At 48.1% G+C, this 22,975-nt stretch overlaps 1 protein-coding gene across 1 annotated transcript in view; it reads right to left on the reverse strand.

Moving 5' to 3' along the window:
• The window catches only part of LOC115083485 (nucleoside diphosphate-linked moiety X motif 6-like), a 125,111-nt gene that overhangs the window by 99,374 nt on the left and 2,762 nt on the right, over positions 1-22,975 (reverse strand). Inside the window, exon 2 of the mRNA XM_029587380.1 lies at positions 8,314-8,517. Coding sequence (XP_029443240.1) covers positions 8,314-8,517 — 204 coding nt within the window. The remainder of the gene's footprint in view (positions 1-8,313; positions 8,518-22,975) is intronic.

The raw sequence follows: 22,975 nt of genomic DNA on the forward strand, positions 1-22,975 counted from the left end.
TGTGGCCCCAGACAGGCAGCAGCAGTAACCCACAAGAGACTGGGACAACCAGATGATTGCTACCCCGCTCTGATATCACCTCCAGGGGCTCTGTTTACTGTCTCAAGCTACAGCATTAATGCTTGGTAAAATGTCCCATGATCACCGAGCGACTGGGCGACTGACTGTTTCTTTTCCTCCATTAACGAGGCTGTTGATCAGTATCCTGTTCCTTGTATTTGGTTCCTGTGACTTTACCAAATTTGCTCACCAACCTGGGCCATCTCCTACTCTATGGGCCTTCAGCTGCTCTCTCAGCTCACGCTTCTCTCTCCTTGGGCTCTGGCAGCCCTGCTAGGGAGTCAGTTGGTATTGTCCCACGTCATGCCAAGTTCTCCGAGGAGCACGTTGCAGGCTCCCTCCTGACCCTTCTCGCTCGTAGGACAGGCTCTGGATCTTTCTCACCCGCTGTCCAAATTATATCCTGGATCCAACCACATGGGGTCATTCTGCAGGAGTGTTCCTACTTAACCACAGGGCGACATAAGCATAAGGTCAAGGAGCAGCCAGGGCCAGTGCATCCCAATAGGCGAACTAGGCTATCGCCTAGGGCGTCAGCCATAAGAGGGTGTCAAAGAACAGTCTTGTGGGGCCGCAAGCAGAGCCTATCCCAATCATGGCCAAGAGGAGCAGAGACTCGGTGGGCCATGAGTGGAGCCTCCAGCTTGCTGCCAAGAGGAGTAGAGACTCTGCAGGTTGCGGGCAGCACCCATCCTGCTTGCGGCCAAGAAATACAGACACTCGGCGGGCTGCCAGAAGCGCCCATCCTGCTCGTGGTCAAGAGAAGCAGAGACTCGGCAGGCCACAAGCAGCGCACATCCTGCTCGCAGCCAAGAGAAGCAGAGACTCGGCAGGCCACAAGCAGCGCACATCCTGCTCGCAGCTGAGAAAAGCAGACACTCGGTGGGCCGTGAGCAGCACCCATCCTGCTCGTGGCCGAGAGAAGCAGAGTCTCGGTGGGCCACGAGTGCCGACTCTGTTTGTGTGTGTGTGTGAGTGAGAGAGACTGTGTGTGTACAAGAGAGCAATGGTGTCCGTGAGAGAGAGGGAGGGAGCCTGTGTAAGGGTGCGCGTGTGAGTGAGACAAGGAACCTAAGTGTGTGTGTAAGAGAGGGGGCCTGTCTGAGTGAATGAGGTCGAGGCTGGAGCCAGGGCCTGGACCGGGGGGGGGGGTAGGCGGGCACAAGGCAGAAGGTTCGCCTAGGGCACCTGATATCCTTGTACCGGCCCTGGGAGCCATGAAAAGGGGGAAGAGTTGGGACTGTGTTATAAATGCAAAGAGTGCTCAGAATACATTCCTCCATATCAAACCTAAGATTTTAGAACACTTCAGTCTGGTCCATTCTGCTAGAACAAATCCAGTTCTTTCAGCTTTCGTTAGGTTAAAGTTTCCACATCAATTCCTACAGGCAACGCCGAACATTAATACAAGTCAGGGAGTGGGCACTTCAGGCCATCTGTTGCAGTCCACTCTTCAGTACGTCCACAACACTTTAGCTTGGAAGGAGGTCACTGAAGGTTCACTGTGAACTATGCAACCTCAAACTTCACAAATCCTCTTTCATGAACTTCTAACCTCGGGAGCGGTGGGTTAATGTATTCATAAGGAATGCCCCTTCCTTTCCTGATGCTCCATTCTTTAATGCGGAGGTCGCCTGACCTTTGAAAAACATGTTCGAACATGTTCACTGCAAAACAAAATGGCCTTCCCTTCCGTCTGCTGCCCTCTGCTGGTCTGTGCTGCAATATCAGGAAACCTTGCAAGCAGTGCCCTTCAGTAGATTCAGATTCAAATCACTTGTGGCAAAGTAATATACAGAATGATTAAAATAAAAAGGTAGGAAGGGGAAAACTACAGAATGGTAATAAGTCAAGTAAAGGTACAGCTTACAGAAAGTACAGCATCAGGGACACGTCTCAGGTTCTGGGTTCCCTGGTCAGGCATCATTTCTGGCCTGCTGGCTAATCTGGCCACTGTTTCTCCTCTTTCCTCCAGGATTATAAAGAGTTTTCTTGCTCATTCTTTTGTGAGAAGTCTTCGATTTCTTTCGCTCAGCGTTGGGAAACGTGCATCTCTGATCTCTTTGTATTTTGCACAGCACAGGAGGAAGTGCATTTCTGTTTCTAGTTCTCAAGTGTTGCACTGCATACAGGGTCTGACTTCTTGGGGTTTCCAGTTTAGTTTTTGTCTGCATCTTTCTATAATCCCTTATCCTGCATTTGGTGAGGGTCTGCCTGTTTCTTGCATTTGTGACTGAGGTGAGGGATTCTGCTAGCATGTATTTAGCTTGTTCCGTTTTCCAATTTGCTCCTCCCAGGAGAAGGTGTATTGGTGTTCTTGGGCATTTTGCAATATTTGCATTGCCGTCTTTTCGTATGCCAGGTTGTAGTTTGAGTTTCGGGTGTTAGTGCTGGATTCGTATGGCAGGTTTGCTATACAGGTGCTGAACGTGTTTTTTCAAGGGTTTCGTGTTACTTCATGAGGTGCCTGGTAGTCATTCGAAAGAGTCTGTGTCGCTGTTATCGAGAAGACGCCAGGATTTGAATATTCTTTTCTGCGTGGTGAATGGAAGCGTCCCAGTTCTGCTCTGCAACCCTTATTAGGGGCGTTTCTGTGGACATGAAGTATCTGCTTGCAGAACTGGAGGTGCAGGAGCTGACTTTGCCGTCACTCAGCCTGAGTGCTCGCTGTCACCTTCCATCCTCAGACTGCAGCCATACTTCAGATCTGTCCACACTATCCTTATCTTACTGGGTCACCCACTGAGCAGACTCCTCATCTGCTTCTGATTTCTATTTCACTCAGCCTCTTCTCTTCCTGCGAAACAGCGGTGGCTCATTTCATTTTGAATTTGCCTCTTTATTTTCTTTCTGCCCCATTGTTCCATCAGCTTCACTGGCTTCCTGTACCTTTGGCTTTTCTATCTGAGCGTCTTTGCTTTGTTTATCTTGCTTTTCATTTTTACGCACTCTCACATTTGCTAATTATGATTCGCCATTATGTTCCGAGCAGGTATTTACATGAGAAACATAAGCGGTGCCACGCTGAGTCAGATAAAGGTCCATCGGGCCCAGCATCCTGTCTCTGACCGCGGCCAGTCCGGATCGCCTGGAAGTCACCAGCAAATCCCACTATGAAAGTCTGCTTTTTTTGTTGCTCTCCTCAAGAATTCAGGAGTGGAGTAACCAAGGTCTCTCTGGCTAATAATGATTTACAGACCTGTCCTCCAGAAGCCTGTCAAAACCTTTTTTCACCTCAGTTATATTACCAGCCTTAACCAGATTTTCTGCTAGCAAGGTCCATAGCTTAATTATGCGCTCACTGATAAAATTCCTTCCTACATTTGTTTTAAATCACCTAGATTTTTAGTATTGTTTGAATGCATAAATAAACATCTCCTTTTTACCTGTTCCACCCCGCTCATAATTTTATAAACTTCTATCACTTCCCCTCTCAGCCCTCTCTTCTCCAAGCTGAAAAGACCTAACCTGCATGGGCTTGCATCATTTTTGTTGCCCTTCTCTGCACATTTTGTAGTTTTGCGATATCTTTCTTGAGCTGGGGCAGCCAGAATTGCACACATACTCAAGGCGCAGTCTCGTCAAGGATCGGTTCAGAGGCATTCTGATATTCGTTTTGCTTTCTAGTCCTTTCCAAACAATTCCTAACAATCTAGTTCTTTTCTAGACTGCCACCAGTCACTAAGCCAAGGATCTCAGTGTATTGTCCATAAGGACTCCAAGGTCCTGTTCCAAAATGGTGTTCTGAAATTAAGTGCATAGTTTCTTAATGTATGCACTGAAAATTTATTTTATGCCTGATACTATAAGCTAATGCTATGCTAAAACATTGGGAATTGGGAAAAATAACCCATGCTATAGTTATACAATGTTGGGTTCCTTATTAGGTGCTACCACTCAAGAAAGAGATCTGGGCGCCATAGTGGATAACACATTGAAATCGTCGGTTCAGTGTGCTGCGGAAGTCAAAAAAGCAAACAGAATGTTGGGAATTATTAGAAAGGGAATGGTGAATAAAACGGAAAATGTCATAATGCCTCTGATTCGCTCCATGGTGAGACCGCACCTTGAATACTGTGTACAATTCTGGTCACTGCCTCTCAAAAAGGATATAGTTGTGATGGAGAAGGTACAGAGAAGGACGACCAAAATGATAAGGGGCATGGAACAGCTCCCCTATGAGGAAAGGCTGAAGAGGTTAGGACTTTTCAGCTTGGAGAAGAGACGACTGAGGGGGGGATATGATAGAGATGTTTAAAATCATGAAAGGTCTAGAACGGGTAGATGTGAATTGGTTATTTACTCTTTCAGATAATAGAAGGACTAGGGGGCACTCCATGAAGTTAGCAAGTAGGTCATTTAAAACAAATCATAGAAAACATTTTTTTCACTCAACTCACAATTAAGCTCTGGAATTTGTTGCCAGAGGATGTGGTTAAGGCAGTTAGTGTAAGTGAGTTTAAAAACGGTTTGGATAAATATCTGGAGAAGTCCATAAATTGCTATTAATCAATAAGGAATAGTAGCTTGGGATCTATTTAATTTTTTAAAAGGTGCTAAACAGAAAATGTGCATAGAAGATATGCTTTCCGCTCATAAAATATGATTTAAGTGCACAAAACAATGTTTATGTGTTCAATGTTTTATGTGTAGAAATCATATTTAATGAGCAGAAAACATGATTCTCTCTGCATAAAAAGTGTCTAGAAAACATGAGTTAGAATCATAAGTTGTGATCCTAAGAGTTGTGGGCACAAAACGATTTGAGAAGAACATTTGCTCATAAAATACACGTCAAGTTTTCTGTGCATACACGATGCGTACAGGACCCCAGGTTCAGTTCCATAGGCTAACACTAGCCTCACCCCTGACCAACACTGAGAAAACGTGAGTCCAGCCAGCGCACCTCCCTGCATGGGGATTTACCTATTGGTAATGCCTTGATTAGCATGGGATTTGCATGGAGCAGCGCTTTGCTGCGGACACACACATTTTGTGCATAAAACTCCTTGCTCCATTGGGAGTTCAGTTCTTTGCACGAAAATGCGCACCTGGCCACCTTGGAGCCACAGTTTGCATCGGGCATGAATCGTTCTTTATGCCCTCTTGGTGCATGTAAGCACGCTCTATGAATTACTGCTATTTCTATATGCAGCTTCAAAGGCATGGAAGGCTTTGCCTCATTTACTGCGACCTGCACCCACATTCCCACAATTTCAGAGAAGGCTGAAGCACATTTGTGTCCTTGAGCTTCAACGTCCTTCAGTGTCGCAATGAGTCGGCCACAACTCTGCTGTTTTAACCTGCTCTTACTTACTAAGCTCACTGCTTCCTCTGTGTGGCATCCTGAAGGTCATTTCACATTACTTTTAATTAAGTTTTATACACTACATGTACTTTTTATTTGTACTCGTTCTTTTTATTATAGTTTCCAACGTAAAGAATGCAAAAAGGATCAATGTCTGTCTGTCTATCCATTCCGTCCATAACTAAAATAACTCTCCGAAAAAGGGACGGAAATTCACCAGATTTGGAATGCAGAAAGAAAATATGAATATCTGACAAGAGCTCAAAAACCAGAAAGACTGGGTCAGTATTTTCAGAAACCAAGATCCCCATTTCTTTCTGTGAGAAACATTTAGAAGCTGCAGAATGCTGACCACCACTGACTTCCAAAAGCCCCCGTGCTCCTCCTGCACGTTGTGGACAGAGAAAGGGAAAATAACTGAAGCAGCTGAGGAAGATGGCCCCACAAGGCGACGTTAAAGCTATTTTCCCTCCCAGTTCCAAAGTCACGCACAGACGCCTTCCCCCCCCCCCAATATACTCCCATTCCCACGCACCCCGCCCAGCATACTACAAAACCACACCCCCATACCCTCAAATGTACTACCAGACACCCACACTCTCTCTCTACATCACCCCCAACTACCCCTACACACACACACACGGACTACCCCCACAACCCCACACCCTTCACCAGTAGAAATCAATCACCCAACCCAAAACCACATCACATTACAAAAAAATCAGAGGCGCATCCCAGCCACAAAGGCAGTAATATGTCATGGTTTCACAGCCTCACTGTGCCCCAAGTCAGCCAGCTATGACACCTCCTCACCAGCAGAGGCCTCCAGTAAGCTCTGTTCAGAGCTATCCAAGCCATTTCCTCACTGGCCTTCTGACTCAGCCTATGGTGCAGGCTCATCTCCACTAGGGGATCTCAGCGAGCTTAAATTCCAGCCTTGCCAAGCTCCTCCTCACGGCTCGTACCACACCCAAGCTCCAGCCCTCTGTAACCCAGCCTTGTCCATTCACCTTTGTCTCTTCATGGAGTCACTCTTGACTCTCTGACCTGGCCATTATTTCCTTGCTTTTTTGCCTTGTGGCCTCTGGGACTTCTTCTGCCTTGCTTGTGGCCTACCCTAGGCCTTACCTTGCCTTGTGGCCTATCCAGGCCTCTCTCTATACTTAGGGACCTTCGGGCCTATAGCCTAGTTGCCTATGGGTCTCCAGCCTTGTTGCCTTTGGGTTTCTGTGTTCCTTGTTCTGTATCATCTTATCTTGTCATTGTTCAATCCTGTCCTAGTCTGTCCTGTCTAGTCCTCTCCTTGCCCAGTCCAGTCTCCAGTATCCTGTCCACAGCTCCCTGTCTGTTCAAGTCTCCTGTCCACAGCTCTCTCCCTGGCCTAGTATCCTGCCTTGCTTGTTTCTCTCCCTGGCTGTGCTCACCACCTTGCATTGTCTGTCTATCGCAGCCCCAGTCTTTGTTCTTCATCCAGCTCCAGTATCCAGTCCAGCCTTGCCTCATTCAGCCTGTACCAAACTTTGCCTCGTCAAGCTCCTTACTCACCATGATGTACTGCCCCCGCAGAGACCTACTGCCTCCAGAACCCAAGGTTCAACCTGCAGGGGAGGGGGCTGGTATAGGCAGAAGACTGGTCCTAGCCCTTCCCAGCATCCAGCCTTGCAGTCCTGTACAACTCCTGGGATGGTGTTCCCCGATCCAAGCAATCGTGACATAATATCAATCAGCAGTTAGCCACAGAACTTACAGGACATCATTGATATGGAATATTTTCCTCTTCCCAGTGCAATCTCCCAGAAGCTTTCCAAAGTTTCTTTTGAGGAAAGCCCCTAGAATTAACTTGGAAAATTAAATGAAAAAAAAAAAGTAGGAAAAACATCAGAGACTTAATTTTGGAAATATTTTCCAGTTGAAGCCATGCCTCAGTGAGAGGAGAGGGATTGTAGCATGATAGATGCTAGGATGAGGGAACATGGAGGGAGTTGTACATTTTCACCTTCCCCTTGCCCCCAGGTTGTGATACATGGAAGAGAGACCTAATTACCAACATTCGAAGAGCACCGAATGCAGCATGCCCTTCTACAAATCGGTGTTGGAATGCATTCCCAAATCTCTGTCTCTGCATGCTTTCTCTACTTGCTTGTTATTATAAAGTGCCTTGAAAAACAGCGCCAAATAAATCAAAGAAATGTCTAATACAAGATACCAAGCGCCTCTGTACTCATATTCAGCGTTTTTTCGTCTTCTTCCTGTGGCAGTCTGAAGGATACCAATGGAGGGAGAGAAGGAAGCGTGAGGAACCTCACTTGGTGAGAGGGGGGACATATCTTGGGTGTCTGTGGGATTTCAAATACTCTACTGATATTTGTGTCTTATATCAGAATATCTGAAAGGTCGGGTGGTGCCTTCATGATCTGGATGTTATATCAGAAGAGACGCTAATAAGGCACTGGTCTCCAAAATCACCTACTAGCTGCTCTCTGCAGGTTGAATCAAGGCTTCCCAGATAAGCTCTATTATGTTGCTTGAGACAGTCCTAGTTCATGACGGACTGGGGAGCCATAGAGTACTGCCAACAGAGGTCTTGGTTCCTCTGCCTTAAGGCAGGAACATGGTTTGGGAAAGGTCCTGATTGGGCCTGGATTGACATGGGTGGAATACAGAAAGTGGGAAAGTCATCTTTCTCAATGACCCAAAGTCCTCCTCATTTCATGCCTATCACACCAGCTTAGATGAGCGATGAGTATTTATGGATGGACTGGTTGGTCTTCTTCTGCCGTCATTTCTATGTTTCTATGGGCACAGGCCCTCACCCAGCTGATAACAACGCCCAGTACCTCTATCTAACACACAGCACGAGAGCAGGTGAGGCATCGTCTGCTCCTCGCCACAAACACAGTTCATGTTCCGGGCCCAGACAAAATGAGAGACTCATTTGAACTGACCTGCAACTCCAACTTGGTGAGTAGCAAACCCTGGCAACCTGCTGCGGCCTTCCCTCAGCCAGAGTGTGAGTGTGGAGGTGTCCATCTCTGCGTGGTGAAACGTAAAGCCTTGGGCCGCCGCTGTAGCTATAAATCTGCTGTGCAGGATGGGAACGTGCAGCCAGACCACAACTCTGCCCTCCGCTCTCCACTGCTTGACCGACCCTGGAATACAGACGGACATGACACTCCTCTGTTGTTTATAAGTAAAAACTTTAAAGCCCTCTTAACATCTCAAGAATGACATTCCTGTTCTCTGACATTCTTATGAGTAGGACACAAGATTAGGAACATAAGATCTTGATTTATATGAAATGCAGAATTCACTGTAGTGTAAACAAAGGGCAGGCAATGCCAATCCTCAAGCACCACAAGATAGTCAGGCTGTCAGGATATTCACACCGAATATTCATGAGATGCATTTGCATGCAATGGAAGAAGTGCATGCAAATACATCTCATGAATATTCGGTGTGGGTATCTTGAATCCTGAGCAGCTTGTGGCATTCAAGGGCTGGTGTTGCCAAACCCTGGACTAAATGATGGAACAAGCCATAAAACAACTTTGCCTTCAGAAAAGCGTCTGAACAGAAACATTGAAGATAAAGCTCCAAATTCACTAACTCTTCTTGAGAACATTTAGTAGAGATGAATTTTAAAACATCCTGCACAACTTATGCTGCAATTATGCACATTAAGTTACATCAATTTTCAAGGTGGACTACATGCATGAGTCTGCTTTGAAAACAATCCTGCCAGATCTGCCCTGCACAAGTTATTACACCCGCTATTCGGTGCATGCAAAAATTCTCTTAAAATGTACAAACCCTTTCCTACCTCTGTCCAGTCCACATAAATTTGCACATTAGTGTGAGTAATTCTGTAAATGGCCATTCCTTCAGGTAAAACACTGTTTTGCCTACCGAAATCCCTTTGAGCATTACCCCCATAACAATCAAAAAAATACAACTAAAAACTGCAGACTATTACTCAGCCTAAAAGGCGGTTTCACTAGGAAGGAAGAGGCAAAGAAAATTTTGGCCTAGTTAAATAAAAAATGTATGAATGTAAGTGTGTGATGCGATAGCTGTGATTACTGGCATCTCGTGGCAGAGAACAAAGCTTCACTGACACTCTACATGACCTAGAGTGCCACCTACAGTCCCTCAGTATTGACCTATACCCAAGCCAAGATGAGAATAAGTCAAAAAGGAAAATTAGTATCCTTACCTGATAATTTTTGTTCCTGTAGTACCACGGATCAGTCCAGACTCCTGGGTTTTGACACCTCTAGCAGATGGAGACAGAAGTTTAACAAACAAACTCCGCCTATATCTAGGCTGGTGCCACCTACAGTCTGGCAGTATTACTTAATGTCAAAGCAGAATGGAGTATAAAAAAACCCAAACTAACTATATACAGTAACTGAATAACTGGAAAAAAATTTTGCTCATGTCACCCCCAAATGGGATCAGCAACCAAGGGCTGCAGCATAATGCAACCGGTCTGCAAAAGCAAGAACTAGACATGAATACAATAGCGGGAACTCTCCAAACTGATAATACCCTAAATAGAGCGGGACTCTGGACTGATCTGTGGTATTACAGGAACGAAAATGATCACGTAAGGATACTAATTTTCCTTTCCCTGTATGTACCCGGATCAGTCCAGACTCCTGGGATGTACCAGAGCTTCTTTTACTTGGGATGGGATCCTGAGAGGCCCGCACGCAGTACCCCTGCTCCGAATGTCCCCATCCCTGATGCCTGAACATCCAAATGGTAATCTCTAGCAAAAGTGTGGAGCGACTTCCACGTAGCCGCTCTACAGATTTCCTCGGGCGACACCTGATGACTTTCCGCCCAGGAAGCTGCTTGAGATCGAGTAGTGTGAGCCCGAAGGCCCACAGGCAATGGCCGCCCGCTTAACAAAAAAGCAGAATTTATGGCCTCCTTTAACCATCGAGCTATTGTGGTTTTAGCAGCCATATTACCCCGACAAGGACCACGCCAGAGCACAAAGAGATGGTCCGACACCCGGAACTCATTGGTAAGGTCCAGTTATCGTAGCAAAGCTCGGCGAACATCCAACTTCCTCAAGTCCTTATAATCGGGGTCCGACCGGACTTGATCAGAAAAAACTGGAAGCTCCACCGACTGATTCAAATGGAAAGAAGATACCACTTTGGGCAGAAAGGAGGGAACCGTACGTAGGGAAACGCCCAAATCAGAAATCCTCAAAAAGCGTTCTCGACAGGACAATGTCTGAAGCTCCGACAATCGGCGTGCTGAGGCAATTGCCACCAAAAAGACTACCTTCAAGGTGAGATCCTTCAAAGTCGCCCTACGAAAAGGTTCAAAAGGAGCCGAACACAAGGCTTTAAGAACCAAATTCAAATTCCAAGATGGGCACGGTTCCCGTACAGGTGGTCTCAAATGCTTCACACCCCGTAAAAATCGAGAGACATCAGGATGCATCGCTAGGCTCATCCCATGTATGTTACCGCACATGGAACCGATCGCGGCCACCTGCACTCATAAAGAACTCCAGGACAAGCCCTTAGATAAACCGTCCTGAAGGAAACCCAAAACGTCCGAGACTCCCACCCGGGTAGACTCAACCCCCCTGGTGAGACACCATGCATCAAAAAACTTCCAGACCCTGACATAAGACAAGGAAGTGGAGACCTTACGGGACTGCAACACTGTAGAAACCACAGCATCTGAATACCCCTGGGACTTCAGATGTTTCCTCTCAAAAGCCATGGCGCTAGACAAAAGCATTCGACCTGATCGAAATAAACCGGACCCTGATGGAGAAGGTCAGGCAGATCCTGAAACCTCAGAGGACCATTGATGGCCAGATTGACCAGATCCACGAACCATGGATGCCTCGGCCACTCTGGAGCGATGAGGATTACCTCTGACAGATGCACTTCTATCCTGCGAAGAGTTCGACCGATGAGTGGCCAAGGAGGAAACACATAGAGTAGAACATCCACCAGCCATGGGAGAACCAGAGCGTCCATGCCCTATGCGCACGGTTCCCTGTGGCGAGCAAAGAAGCGTGGCACCTTGGCGTTCTGGAATGTCGCCATCAGATCCAGACAGGGTGTTCCCCAACGGGCACAAATGCGATGAAAAGCTTCGTCTGCGACCTCCCATTCTCCGGGATCTAGGCAATGTCGACTGAGGTAGTCCGCTCGAATGTTGTCGACTCCGGCAATGTGGGAGGCCGCTATGCTGAACAAATTCCGTTCCGCCCAAGAGATCAGTAACTGAGCTTCCAACGCTACTGGTTGACTCCTGGTTCCTCCCTGAAGGTTGATATAAGCCACCGTGGTCGCATTGTCGGAGAGAATGCGTACCGACTTGCCCCGGAGAATCGGAAGAAATGCCTGCAGAGCCAACCTCACCGCTCTGGTCTCTAGGCGATTTATAGACCACCGAGCCTCCTCTGAGGACCACCTGCCCTGCACGGACGTCCGCTGACAAACCGCTCCACAACCATAAAGGCTGGCATCTGTGGTTACCACTGTCCAATCCGGAATTACCAAAGGCACTCCCCGCCTTAAGTTGTCCGGGGTGAACCACCAGGCCAGACTGGAATGAGCATAACCCATCAGGGACAACTGAATATGGAATTGTTCTGAGACTGGGTTCCAGTGGGAGAGTAAAGCTGATTGCAAGGGCCGCATATGAGCAAAGGACCAAGGAACCAATTCCAGAGTTGAAGTCATAGAACCCAGCACCTGTAAGTAATCCCAAACAATCGGAGAGTGTTTGGCCAGCAGGGCCCGTACCTGCCCCTGAAGCTTGACCAGATGCTTCTCCGTGAGGGACACCATGCCCTGACGAGTATCGAATAGAGTTCCCAAAAACTCCAAGGACTGGGATGGTGCCAGGCGACTCTTGGCCAGGTTGACTATCCAACCAAGACTCCTTAGCAACTGCTGTACTCGCGTGATTGTCTCCTGGCAACGCAATTCCGACTTTGCTCTGATCAGCCAATCATCCAAATACGGATGTACAAGATACCCCTCCTTGCAGAGCTGCGCCACCACCACTACCATGACCTTGGCAAATGTCCTGGGCGCAGTGGCGAGTCCGAACAGTAGTGCCTGGAACTGGTAGTGGCGCCCCAAGACGAAAAACCTTTAAAAGCATTGATGATCTGCTCAGATGCCGATGTGTAGATAGGCTTCGGTGAGATCCAGAGATGCCAGAAATTCCCCCCGTCGTACCGACGTAATGACAGACCTTTGTGTTTCCATCCAGAAGCGAGGAATCCGCAGGCATCTGTTGACCCGCTTGAGGTCGAGAATGGGACGAAAGGTTCCTTCTTTCTTGGGTACCACGAAATAAATGGAGTACCGGCCCTTTCAAACCTCCCCGATGGCACCGGCACGATGGCTCTGAGGTCGAGAAGCCATTGTAGCATCTCTTGTGTTACTCTGATAACGTGGAACCAGATCGAAGTGCGCTTACCTCGTGCAGGAGTGTTCTCCGGACCGGAAAGTAGACAGTAGAGCCCAAGACAGTCCAAAGTCAGGGCAGGCAGCAGAGCAGAGTAATCCGTAAGGCAGTCCAAGGTCAGGGCAGACAGCACAGCAGGGTAATCCGTAAGGCAGTCCAAGATCAGGGCAGGCAGCACAGCAGGATAATCCGTAAGGCAGTCCAAGATCAGGGCAGGCAGCACAGCAGGGTAATCCGTAAGGCAGTCCAAGATCAGGTAGGCAGAAGACTCTAGGGAAAAACTCAAGCAGCAATACAACAGCAAAAACTGAAATGGCCGAAGCAGTGAGCGTGGGAGAAGGCTCTGAATAAGAAGCCAATCTCCCGCACAATCTGACCCCGGTCGGCGTCTGACGTCAGAGGGGCGTGTCCATACCCCCGATCGCGCGGGGATTGGCTGCCAGCGTTGGGGAGGGGACCCCCGACGTCACCAGAGGAAGAACTCCTCATTTAGCACGTCCTTGCGTCGCCGATGGGGAGGAAAGCCTGAGGCCCTTCGGGACAGCAACACCCCGGTTAGCGTGGGACCAGGCAGTCGATATCGGGGACGGAGCCCCGACGCCATTGGCCAAGGTAACATCTTGTATCACTTCGTGCTTTGGCGTCTGACCGCAGGAAGAGACTAGGAATCTCTGGCGGGGCATGCGTGCAAAATCTAACGCCTAACCGTGTCTTATCACCGAAAGGACCCACTGGTCTGACGTGATTTTGGCCCACTCCTCGTAGAACAGAGTCAATCTGCTGCCCACCACTGGGACCGAGGAATGAGCCGGCCGCCATCATTGCAAGATCTTACCATCCGGCACACTCTGGCCGGAGCCAGGTCTACTGAAACGTCGCCCCGAAAGGACGGAGTGTAGGACTGCTGCCTGCTTGTGTTGTGACAAAAGGAAGAAACCGATCCTCGAGAAGTCCGGGATTTCCTACCTCCGCAAAACCGAGCCCTGGAGGAAAAGGCTCCTCTCGACTTTGGCTTATCCTCCGGCAGCCGATGAATTTTATTCTCGCCCAAGGACTGAATCAGGTCCTCTAGCTCCTTACCAAAGAGCAGCTTACCCTTAAATGGCAGGGAACCCAGTTGAGCCTTGGAAGAGACATCCGCCGCCCAGTGGCGTAACCGTAACAGACGTCGGGCGGACACAGCCGACACCATAGATCTGTCCGATGTGTGAAGCAAATCGTAAAAAGCATCCGCAGTGTAGGCAATAACTGCCTCCAGGTGTCCCACATGAAAAGCTTCCTCCTGGGATAATGAGTTATTGGCCAGTAGCCGCTGCACCCAACGCAGACCTGCTCGCAACGAAAAATTGTTACACATCGCTGCCCGGATCCCCAGGGCAGAAACTTCAAAAATCTTTTTAAGCTGAATTTCCAGCTTACAATCCTGCAGGTCCTTAAGGGCCGTGCCCCCCGTAACCGGAATGTGGTCTTCTTCGTGACCGCCACCACTGCTGCATCCACCTTAGGGACCCTCAAGAGCTCCAAAGCCTCCTCGGGTAAGGGGTATAGTTTATCCATCGCCTTTGCCACCTTAAGGCCCAAATCCGGAGTGTCCCACTCCTTAAAAAAGCAAATCCGTGGCTGAAAAATGAAAGGGGAAGGACGAAGGAGGCCCCCATAGACCCAGCACCACAGGGTCCATAGCTCCTAGGCGAGACTCCTCCTGTGGAAGCTGAATCCCTAGCTCCCCCGAAATAGCCGGAATGAAAGGCCCTAACTCATCTCTGCAAAAAAGGCGGACCCCCTTTGGGTCATCTCTGTCCGCCCCATGGACCCCTCTCAGACCACCTGTTGTGGCTTGGCCTCTCCCTCCACCCCCCCTTGGGGGCTGAGAAGGCAACTCCCAGTTGTCCGGGTCCTCCGTGTCCTCAGAGTCTGAGGAAGAATCAGGGTCAGCCACCGGGGTTCTTAGGGGCTTTGGTTGCTGGTCGGACGAGGATCCTGCATCCTGAGGGCCCCGAGCCCGCTTCGGAGGACAGGGCTGGGATTCCAGGGGTGGGGGTCTTCTCTTGTGTACCTTGCGAGCCTTAAAGGCCTTATGCATGAGCAGGACAAAATCTGAGGAAAAAGACGAATCTGACGAGGTATCCTCTGTGTCCCTTGCAGCAGTATCATCAGTATTAATCCTGCCACTAGCCGCAGGCCTGTCCCCCTCAGGGACTCTGCGCTGAGGTGATAAACTCGGGGGAAGGTCGTCCTCCAAAGGAACTGCCTGCGCTGAAGCGCTCCCCATTCCCAACGGAGACAAAATGGCATCCGCCACTGGGACCGCCATCCCCGGGAACGGGCCAGGGATCGCAGCAGGCAGCGCCCCAAAATTTCCCATAAGAGTCTGCACCCGGAGGATCACCTGTTTCGGAGGCACGGAGGCACCCTCACCCCCAGAGACACACGAGACACACAGACCGTCCTGAGGTAGGTGCGCTCGCGCCGCAGGCCCGACATGCGGCTGGACGTAGCATAGTCGGACAGGCAACCAAAAATCAGCACCTACCCCCTGAAAACGTGGCGAAATGGTGCCAAAATACCCCCCCACGATCGGAAAGGCAAGGGAAGTCGAATCGCAAAAATTAAATATGACCCCACTTTTTTTTTTTTCAATTACCTGTCCAGCCGCCTCGGGTCCTGAACCCACTGGGGGGAGTGAGCTGGGTTCCCCGGTATCACCCTCAGTGTCTGCGTGGGTTGGAAAATGGGTCCTCAACCCCCAACACCAACAGCCTCTGTAACCAGGGAGGATGGTCCCCTCAGGACCTCACAACCCCCTGGGAGGCGGGGACTCTGACCTGCAGGAACAGACTGCGGTCTGTCTTCGACAAGATTGTCTCTACAATATATATATATATATTTCTTTTTTTAAACTTTTGCCTAACCCTCTCTAAAACCCTAGGCTAGGCTCAACACAGACTGTAGGTGTTGCACCTCCTCCACCTGCTGGAGACAGAAGAAGACTGCCAGACTGTAGGTGGCACCAGCCCAGATAAGGCGGAGTTTTGGTTTGTAAACTTCTGTCTCCATCTGTTAGAGGGGGGGGGGGGGGGCAAAACCCAGGAATCTGGACTGATCCGGGTACATACAGGGAAATGAAATGTTTTTTTAACCCCCTCCAACTCAAGCAGGAGAAAGGTAGAGCCCTTAAAATGGAGCCAGTACATTAATTAAGGGGAATTAAACTACCCCCACCATAACCAATGAACCAAATCTTCACAGAGAGGAGAGATTGATCTTTCCAGAAAGGCCAGGGCTTGGGACTGAACTATGGTTCTCCATGAACCAAAATTAGCAGGTAAAAACTGATTTTCCTTTCCTGTTCATATCCCAGATTAGTCCAGATAAGTGTGATAAGAACATAAGAACATGCCATGCTGGGTCAGACCAAGGCTCCATCAAGCCCAGCATCCTGTTTCCAACAGTGGCCAATCCAGGCCATAAGAACCTGGCAAGTACCCAAAAACTAAGAAGATCCCATGCTACTGATGCAATTAATAGCAGAGGCCATTCCCTAAACTGGGTGGGAAAGCAAAAGACTGGCTTGCAACACACTCTCTCCAAACCTCATGTCCTCTGCTACCCAAACATCTTTCTAGGCGATAATGTCGCTGCTCTGCAGATCTCCTGCAGGGAAACCAACAGATACTCCATCCAGGAAGCTGTCTGCATCTGGTTTGAATGCATGCGCAAACCTTCAAGAATCAAATGCCCCTTACAAATATGTGCCTCTAGTCTTAATGCTTTTACTCTTTCATCTTTGATATTTAATCAATTTATAGTTTTTAGAATGAATAGGTAATCATGTTTGAAGATATATTTTAGAGTTTTTAGATATATTTGGAGTTTTAGATTATATTTAATGTACTAATGCAACTGTTTTTTTCTGTTTCATTTCATTTTAATATTGTAATGATTGTGAACCGTCAAGATGGACCTGTCCGTACAATGGTATAGAAAACTGTTTAAATAAATAAATAAATAAATATACGCCAACCCAATTACCTCTTTCAGCTACTGTGCACTTGCAGCCTTAGAAGCCTTACAGCCCTTCTTCGCTCCACTAAACAGAACGAAGATTTGATCTGTTCTAATAAAATCATTAATAACCTTGAGACAGTGCAACAGAACTCAACGAACATCTAACAAATGAAGTTCCTGTGCCTGCGGTTCTACAGAATCCAAATTCCTGAATGCAGGAAACTCCACTGGCTGACTGAAATGAAAAGTAGGAACCACCTTCTGAAGTAAAAGGAGCAATTACAAGAGCAACAAATCTATACGTGAGAAAAGTAAACAAAAGCAAGAGAATTAAGAAACTGATCTGGTTCTCAAAGGAGGTGGTTGAAAAAATAAAACAAAAAGAACAGCGTTCAAGAAATATAAAGGAACCCAAAAAGAGGAACACAAGGAAGAATATCGCTTGAAACTGAGGGAGCAGAAGAAGGAAATCAAGAAAGCAAAAAGTCAGGCAGAGGAAAGGATTGCCAAGGAGGTAAAGGGAGGTGACAAAACATTTTTCAGATACATCAGAGAAAGGAGAAAGGTCCGAAGTGGTATAGTGATATTGAAAGGGGAAAAGATCAATGTGTGGAAAGAGACAAAGAAATGGTAGAAATATTAAATGAATACTTCAGTTCGGTGTTCACTAAAGAGGACCCTGGAGAAGGACCGTCACTAGTTAACAAGAAACTGGAGAGTGGAGTAGATGTAACTCCATTTACAGAAGAGAATGTATAGGAAGAGCTGGGAAAACTGAAAGTGGACAAAGCCATGGGACCTGATGAGGTTCATCCCAGGATACTGAGGGAGCTCAGAGATGTGCTGGCGGCTCCGCTGTGTGACCTGTTTAATAGATCCCTGGAAACGAGAGTGGTGCTGCGGGATTGGAGAAGAGCGGTGGTGATCCCGCTTCACAAGAGCAGTAGCAGAGAGGAGGCTGGAAACTACAGGCCAGTAAGCCTCACCTCAGTGGTGGGAAACGTAATGGAGACTGCTCTATGTGAACTATCTACAATCCAGTGGGTTGCTCAATCTGAGGCAGCATGGATTCACCAGGGGAAGGTCCTGTCAGACCAATCTGATTGATTTTTTTGATTGGGTGACTAGAGAATTGAGTCAGGGAAGATTGCTCCATGTGATTTACTTGTATTTTTGTAAAGCCTTTCATAGAAGGCTCAAAAATAAAATGAGAAGATTGGGAGCGAGCCCCAAGGTGGTGGTGTGGATTACAAACTGGTTGACGGATAGAAGACAGCGTGTAATGGTAAATGGATCCTACTCTGAAGAGAGAGTGGTGTTAAGTGGAGTGCCGCAGGGATCGGTGTTGGGAAAGGTCCTGTTCAACATATTTATAAGCGACATTGCGGACGGGATAGATAGTAAAGTTTGTCTATTTGCAGATGATACTAAAATCTGCAACAGAGTGGACACGCCAGGAGTAAAGAGAAAGAGACGTCCTTTAAGGAAGCTTCAACAGTGGTTGAAGATATGGCAGCTGGGATTCAATGCCAAGAAGTGCAGAGTCATGCATCTGGGGTAGGGATGTGAATCGTTTTAGGACGATTAAAATTATCGTCCGATAATTTTAATATCGTCTTAAACCGTTATGGAACACAATACAATACAGATTCTAACGATTTATCGTTATAAATCGTTAGAATCGTGAGCCGGCACACTAAAACCCCTAAAACCCACCCCGACCCTTTAAATTAAATCCCCCACCCTCCCGAACCCCCCCCCCCCAATAACTTAAATAACCTGCGGGTCCAGCGGCGGTCCGGAACGGCAGCGGTCCGGAACGGGCTCCTGCTCCTGAATCTTGTCGTCTTCAGCCGGCGCCATTTTCCAAAATGGCGCCGAAAAATGGCGGCGGCCATAGACGAAAAAGATTGGACGGCAGGAGGTCCTTCCGGACCCCCGCTGGACTTTTGGCAAGTCTTGTGGGGGTCAGGAGGCCCCCCACAAGCTGGCCAAAAGTTCCTGGAGGTCCAGCGGGGGTCAGGGAGCGATTTCCCGCCGCGAATCGTTTTCGTACGGAAAATGGCGCCGGCAGGAGATCGACTGCAGGAGGTCGTTCAGCGAGGGTTCCGGCGCCTCGCTGAACGACCTCCTGCAGTCGATCTCCTGCCGGCGCCATTTTCCGTACGAAAACGATTCGCGGCGGGAAATCGCTCCCTGACCCCCGCTGGACCTCCAGGAACTTTTGGCCAGCTTGTGGGGGGCCTCCTGACCCCCACGAGACTTGCCAAAAGTCCAGCGGGGGTCCGGAAGGACCTCCTGCCGTCCAATCTTTTTCGTCTATGGCCGCCGCCATTTTTCGGCGCCATTTTGGAAAATGGCGCCGGCTGAAGACGACAAGATTCAGGAGCAGGAGCCCGTTCCGGACCGCTGCCGTTCCGGACCGCCGCTGGACCCGCAGGTTATTTAAGTTATTTGGGGGGGGTTCGGGAGGGTGGGGGATTTAATTTAAAGGGTCGGGGGTGGGTTTTAGGGGGTTTTAATGTGCCGGTTTTTCGATTTTTCGATTTTTAACGACCCGCAGGTTATTTAAGTTATTTGGGGGGGGTTCGGGAGGGTGGGGGATTTAATTTAAAGGGTCGGGGGTGGGTTTTAGGGGGTTTTAATGTGCCGGTTTTTCGATTTTTCGATTTTTAACGATTTTTCACGATATTTTACCCCCCCAAACGGCAACAATACGATTCCCTCCCCCTCCCAGCCGAAATCGATCGTTAAGACGATCGAGGACACGATTCACATCCCTAATCTGGGGTGCTGTAATCCAAAAGAACAGTATATGATGGGGGGTGAAGAGCTGCTGTGCAAGGACCAAGAGAGGGACCTTGGGGTGATAGTGTCTGGTGATCTGAAGACGGCGAAGCAATGTGACAATAGCTAAAGTCAAAAGGATACTGGACTACATAGAGAGAGGAATAACCAGTAAGAAAAAGGAGGTTATAATGCCTTTGTACAGGTCCTTGGTGAGGCCTTACCTGGAGTATTGTGATTAGTTCTGGAGACCGTATCTCAAAAGGGACAGAGACAGGATAGAGCCGGTCCAGAGAAAGGCGACCAAAATGGTGGGGGGTCTCCATCAAATGACTTATGAGGTCAGGATGAAGAACCTAAATATGTACACCCTGGAGGAGAGGAGGTGCAGGGGAGACCTGATACAGACCTTCAGGTACCTGAAAGGTTTTAATGATGCACAATCAACAACAAACCTTTTCCATTGGAAAGAAATCAGTAGAACTAGGGGTCACGAAATTAAACTCCAGGGAGGACAACTCAGAATTAATGTCAGGAAATATTTCTTGCAACATAACTAATGTTTGGCGGACATCAATCACTGGTCAATACATCTCGGTGGGAAGGACTTTTATTATAGAGACACATCAGTGGTGTACATTGAAAAAATATCATAGTTTATAATGTAAATACATTTCTTCACGGAGAGGATGGTGGATGCCTGGAATGTCCTTCCAGAGAAGAAGGTGAAGACAAAAACAGTGAAAGAATTCAAAGGGGCATGGGATAAACACTGTGGATCCCTAAAGGCCAAAGAATGGGAATGAAGAGAAGAGCACATGGGGGTAACTTGCTGGTGTGGCGGTTACTACCCTTAACCAAAAAGCCTTCATACTGTTGATGCAACTCCATCAGTGCTCTCTGCTTCCACAACAAGAGGTAAACAGCAAGAAGTAACATCAAACAGCAACCAAGGGCCCTCACTATGACGGTCTGGGGAACCGATAAGTAAGGGGGGGACCTGCACGGCACGGCAGATGTTACCATAAGCTTGCTGGGCAGACTGGATGGACCATTTGGTCCTTCTCTGCCGTCATTTCTATATTTCTATGATTGAGCGCCCGCTTTCCTAACGCGAGCCCATCCACCTGTCCCGGGCACACGATGCAGTAGGCAAATGAAATGCTGCGTTAGAAAGGAGGCGCTGGGGGAAATTGTGCACCCCTGGCACTCCTTGGCATCAGGCGCCCAGGAGAAGTGGCTGTACGCCGGTTAGGAAAACAGACGCTCAGTTTCCGAGTCTCCGTTTACCTAACCCATGGCTGTGCACAAGTAAATTGAGCGTCGGTTTTTTTCCTAACTTGACTGCCGGCAAGGCTTTTTTTTTCTTTTAAATTTCTGCTTTCTGTGGTTCCTCCAACTTAATATGACTATGAAGAGAAGAGACATGGGGGTGGCTTGAGGGAATGTTGGCTACTACCTGGAGACGAATATCCTTATTCAATAATGTGACTCCAACATTGTTCTATGCTTCAACGGCAAGAAGAAATGTGGAAAAAAGGATTTGCAACCACATAATAGCAGGGGAGTAGCTTGCTTGTTACGGCGGTTACTACCCCAAACCAAAAAATACCTGATACTTCACTTTCAATGCAAATCCAGCATAACTCTCTGCTTCAACGGCAGGGGAGGAAGTTTGACAATTCACGCATATCCAGCGTAGCTCTCTGCTTCAACGGCAGGGGAGAAAAAAAACTGATACTTCACGCATATCCAGCATAGCTCTCTGCTTCAACGACAGGGGAGAAGAAAAACTGATACTTCACACATATCCAGCATAGCTCTCTGCTTCAACGACAGGGGAGAAGAAAAACTGATACTTCACACATATCCAGCATAGCTCTCTGCTTCAACGGCAAGGGAGAAGAAAAACTGATACTTCACGCATATCCAGCATAGCTCTCTGCTTCAACGGCAGGGGAGAAGAAAAACTGATTCTTCACGCATATCCAGCATAGCTCTCTGCTTCAACGGCAGGGGAGAAGAAAAACTGATACTTCACGCATATCCAGCATAGCTCTCTGCTTCAACGGCAAGGGAGAAGAAAAACTGATACTTCACGCATATCCAGCATAGCTCTCTGCTTCAACGGCAGGGGAGAAGAAAAACTGATACTTCACACATATCCAGCATAGCTCTCTGCTTCAACGGCAAGGGAGAAGAAAAAATGATACTTCACGCATATCCAGCGTAGCTCTCTGCTTCAACGGCAGAGGAGAAGAAAAACTGATACTTCACGCATATCCAGCATAGCTCTCTGCTTCAACGGAAAGGGGAGAAGAAAAACTGATACTTCACGCATATCCAGCATAGCTCTCTGCTTCAACGGCAAGGGAGAAGAAAAACTGATACTTCACACATATCCAGCATAGCTCTCTGCTTCAATGGCAGGGGAGAAGAAAAACTGATACTTCACGCATATCCAGCATAGCTCTCTGCTTCAACGGCAAGGGAGAAGAAAAACTGATACTTCACACATATCCAGCGTAGCTCTCTGCTTGAACGGCAGGGGAGAAGAAAAACTGATACTTCACGCATATCCAGCATAGCTCTCTGCTTCAACGGCAGGGGAGAAGAAAAACTGATACTTCACGCATATCCAGCATAGCTCTCTGCTTCAACGGCAGGGGAGAAGAAAAACTGATACTTCACGCATATCCAGCATAGCTCTCTGCTTCAACGGCAAAGGAGAAGAAAAACTGATACTTCACGCATATCCAGCATAGCTCTCTGCTTCAACGACAGGGGAGAAGAAAAACTGATACTTCACGCATATCCAGCATAGCTCTCTGCTTCAACGGCAAGGGAGAAGAAAAACTGATACTTCACGCATATCCAGCATAGCTCTCTGCTTCAACGGCAGGGGAGAAGAAAAACTGATTCTTCACGCATATCCAGCATAGCTCTCTGCTTCAACGGCAGGGGAGAAGAAAAACTGATACTTCACGCATATCCAGCATAGAAGAAAAACTGATACTTCACGCATATCCAGCATAGCTCTCTGCTTCAACGGCAAGGGAGAAGAAAAACTGATACTTCACACATATCCAGCATAGCTCTGCTTCAACGGCAGGGGAGAAGAAAAACCGATACTTCACGCATATCCAGCATAGCTCTCTGCTTCAACGGCAAGGGAGAAGAAAAACTGATACTTCACACATATCCAGCGTAGCTCTCTGCTTCAACGGCAGGGGAAAAGAAAAACCGATACTTCACGCATATCCAGCATAGCTCTCTGCTTCAACGGCAAGGGAGAAGAAAAACTGATACTTCACGCATATCCAGCGTAGCTCTCTGCTTCAACGGCAGGGGAGA

This window comes from Rhinatrema bivittatum, chromosome 1 (genome assembly GCF_901001135.1).
Source record: "Rhinatrema bivittatum chromosome 1, aRhiBiv1.1, whole genome shotgun sequence".
Classification (NCBI taxonomy): Eukaryota; Metazoa; Chordata; class Amphibia; order Gymnophiona; family Rhinatrematidae; genus Rhinatrema; species Rhinatrema bivittatum.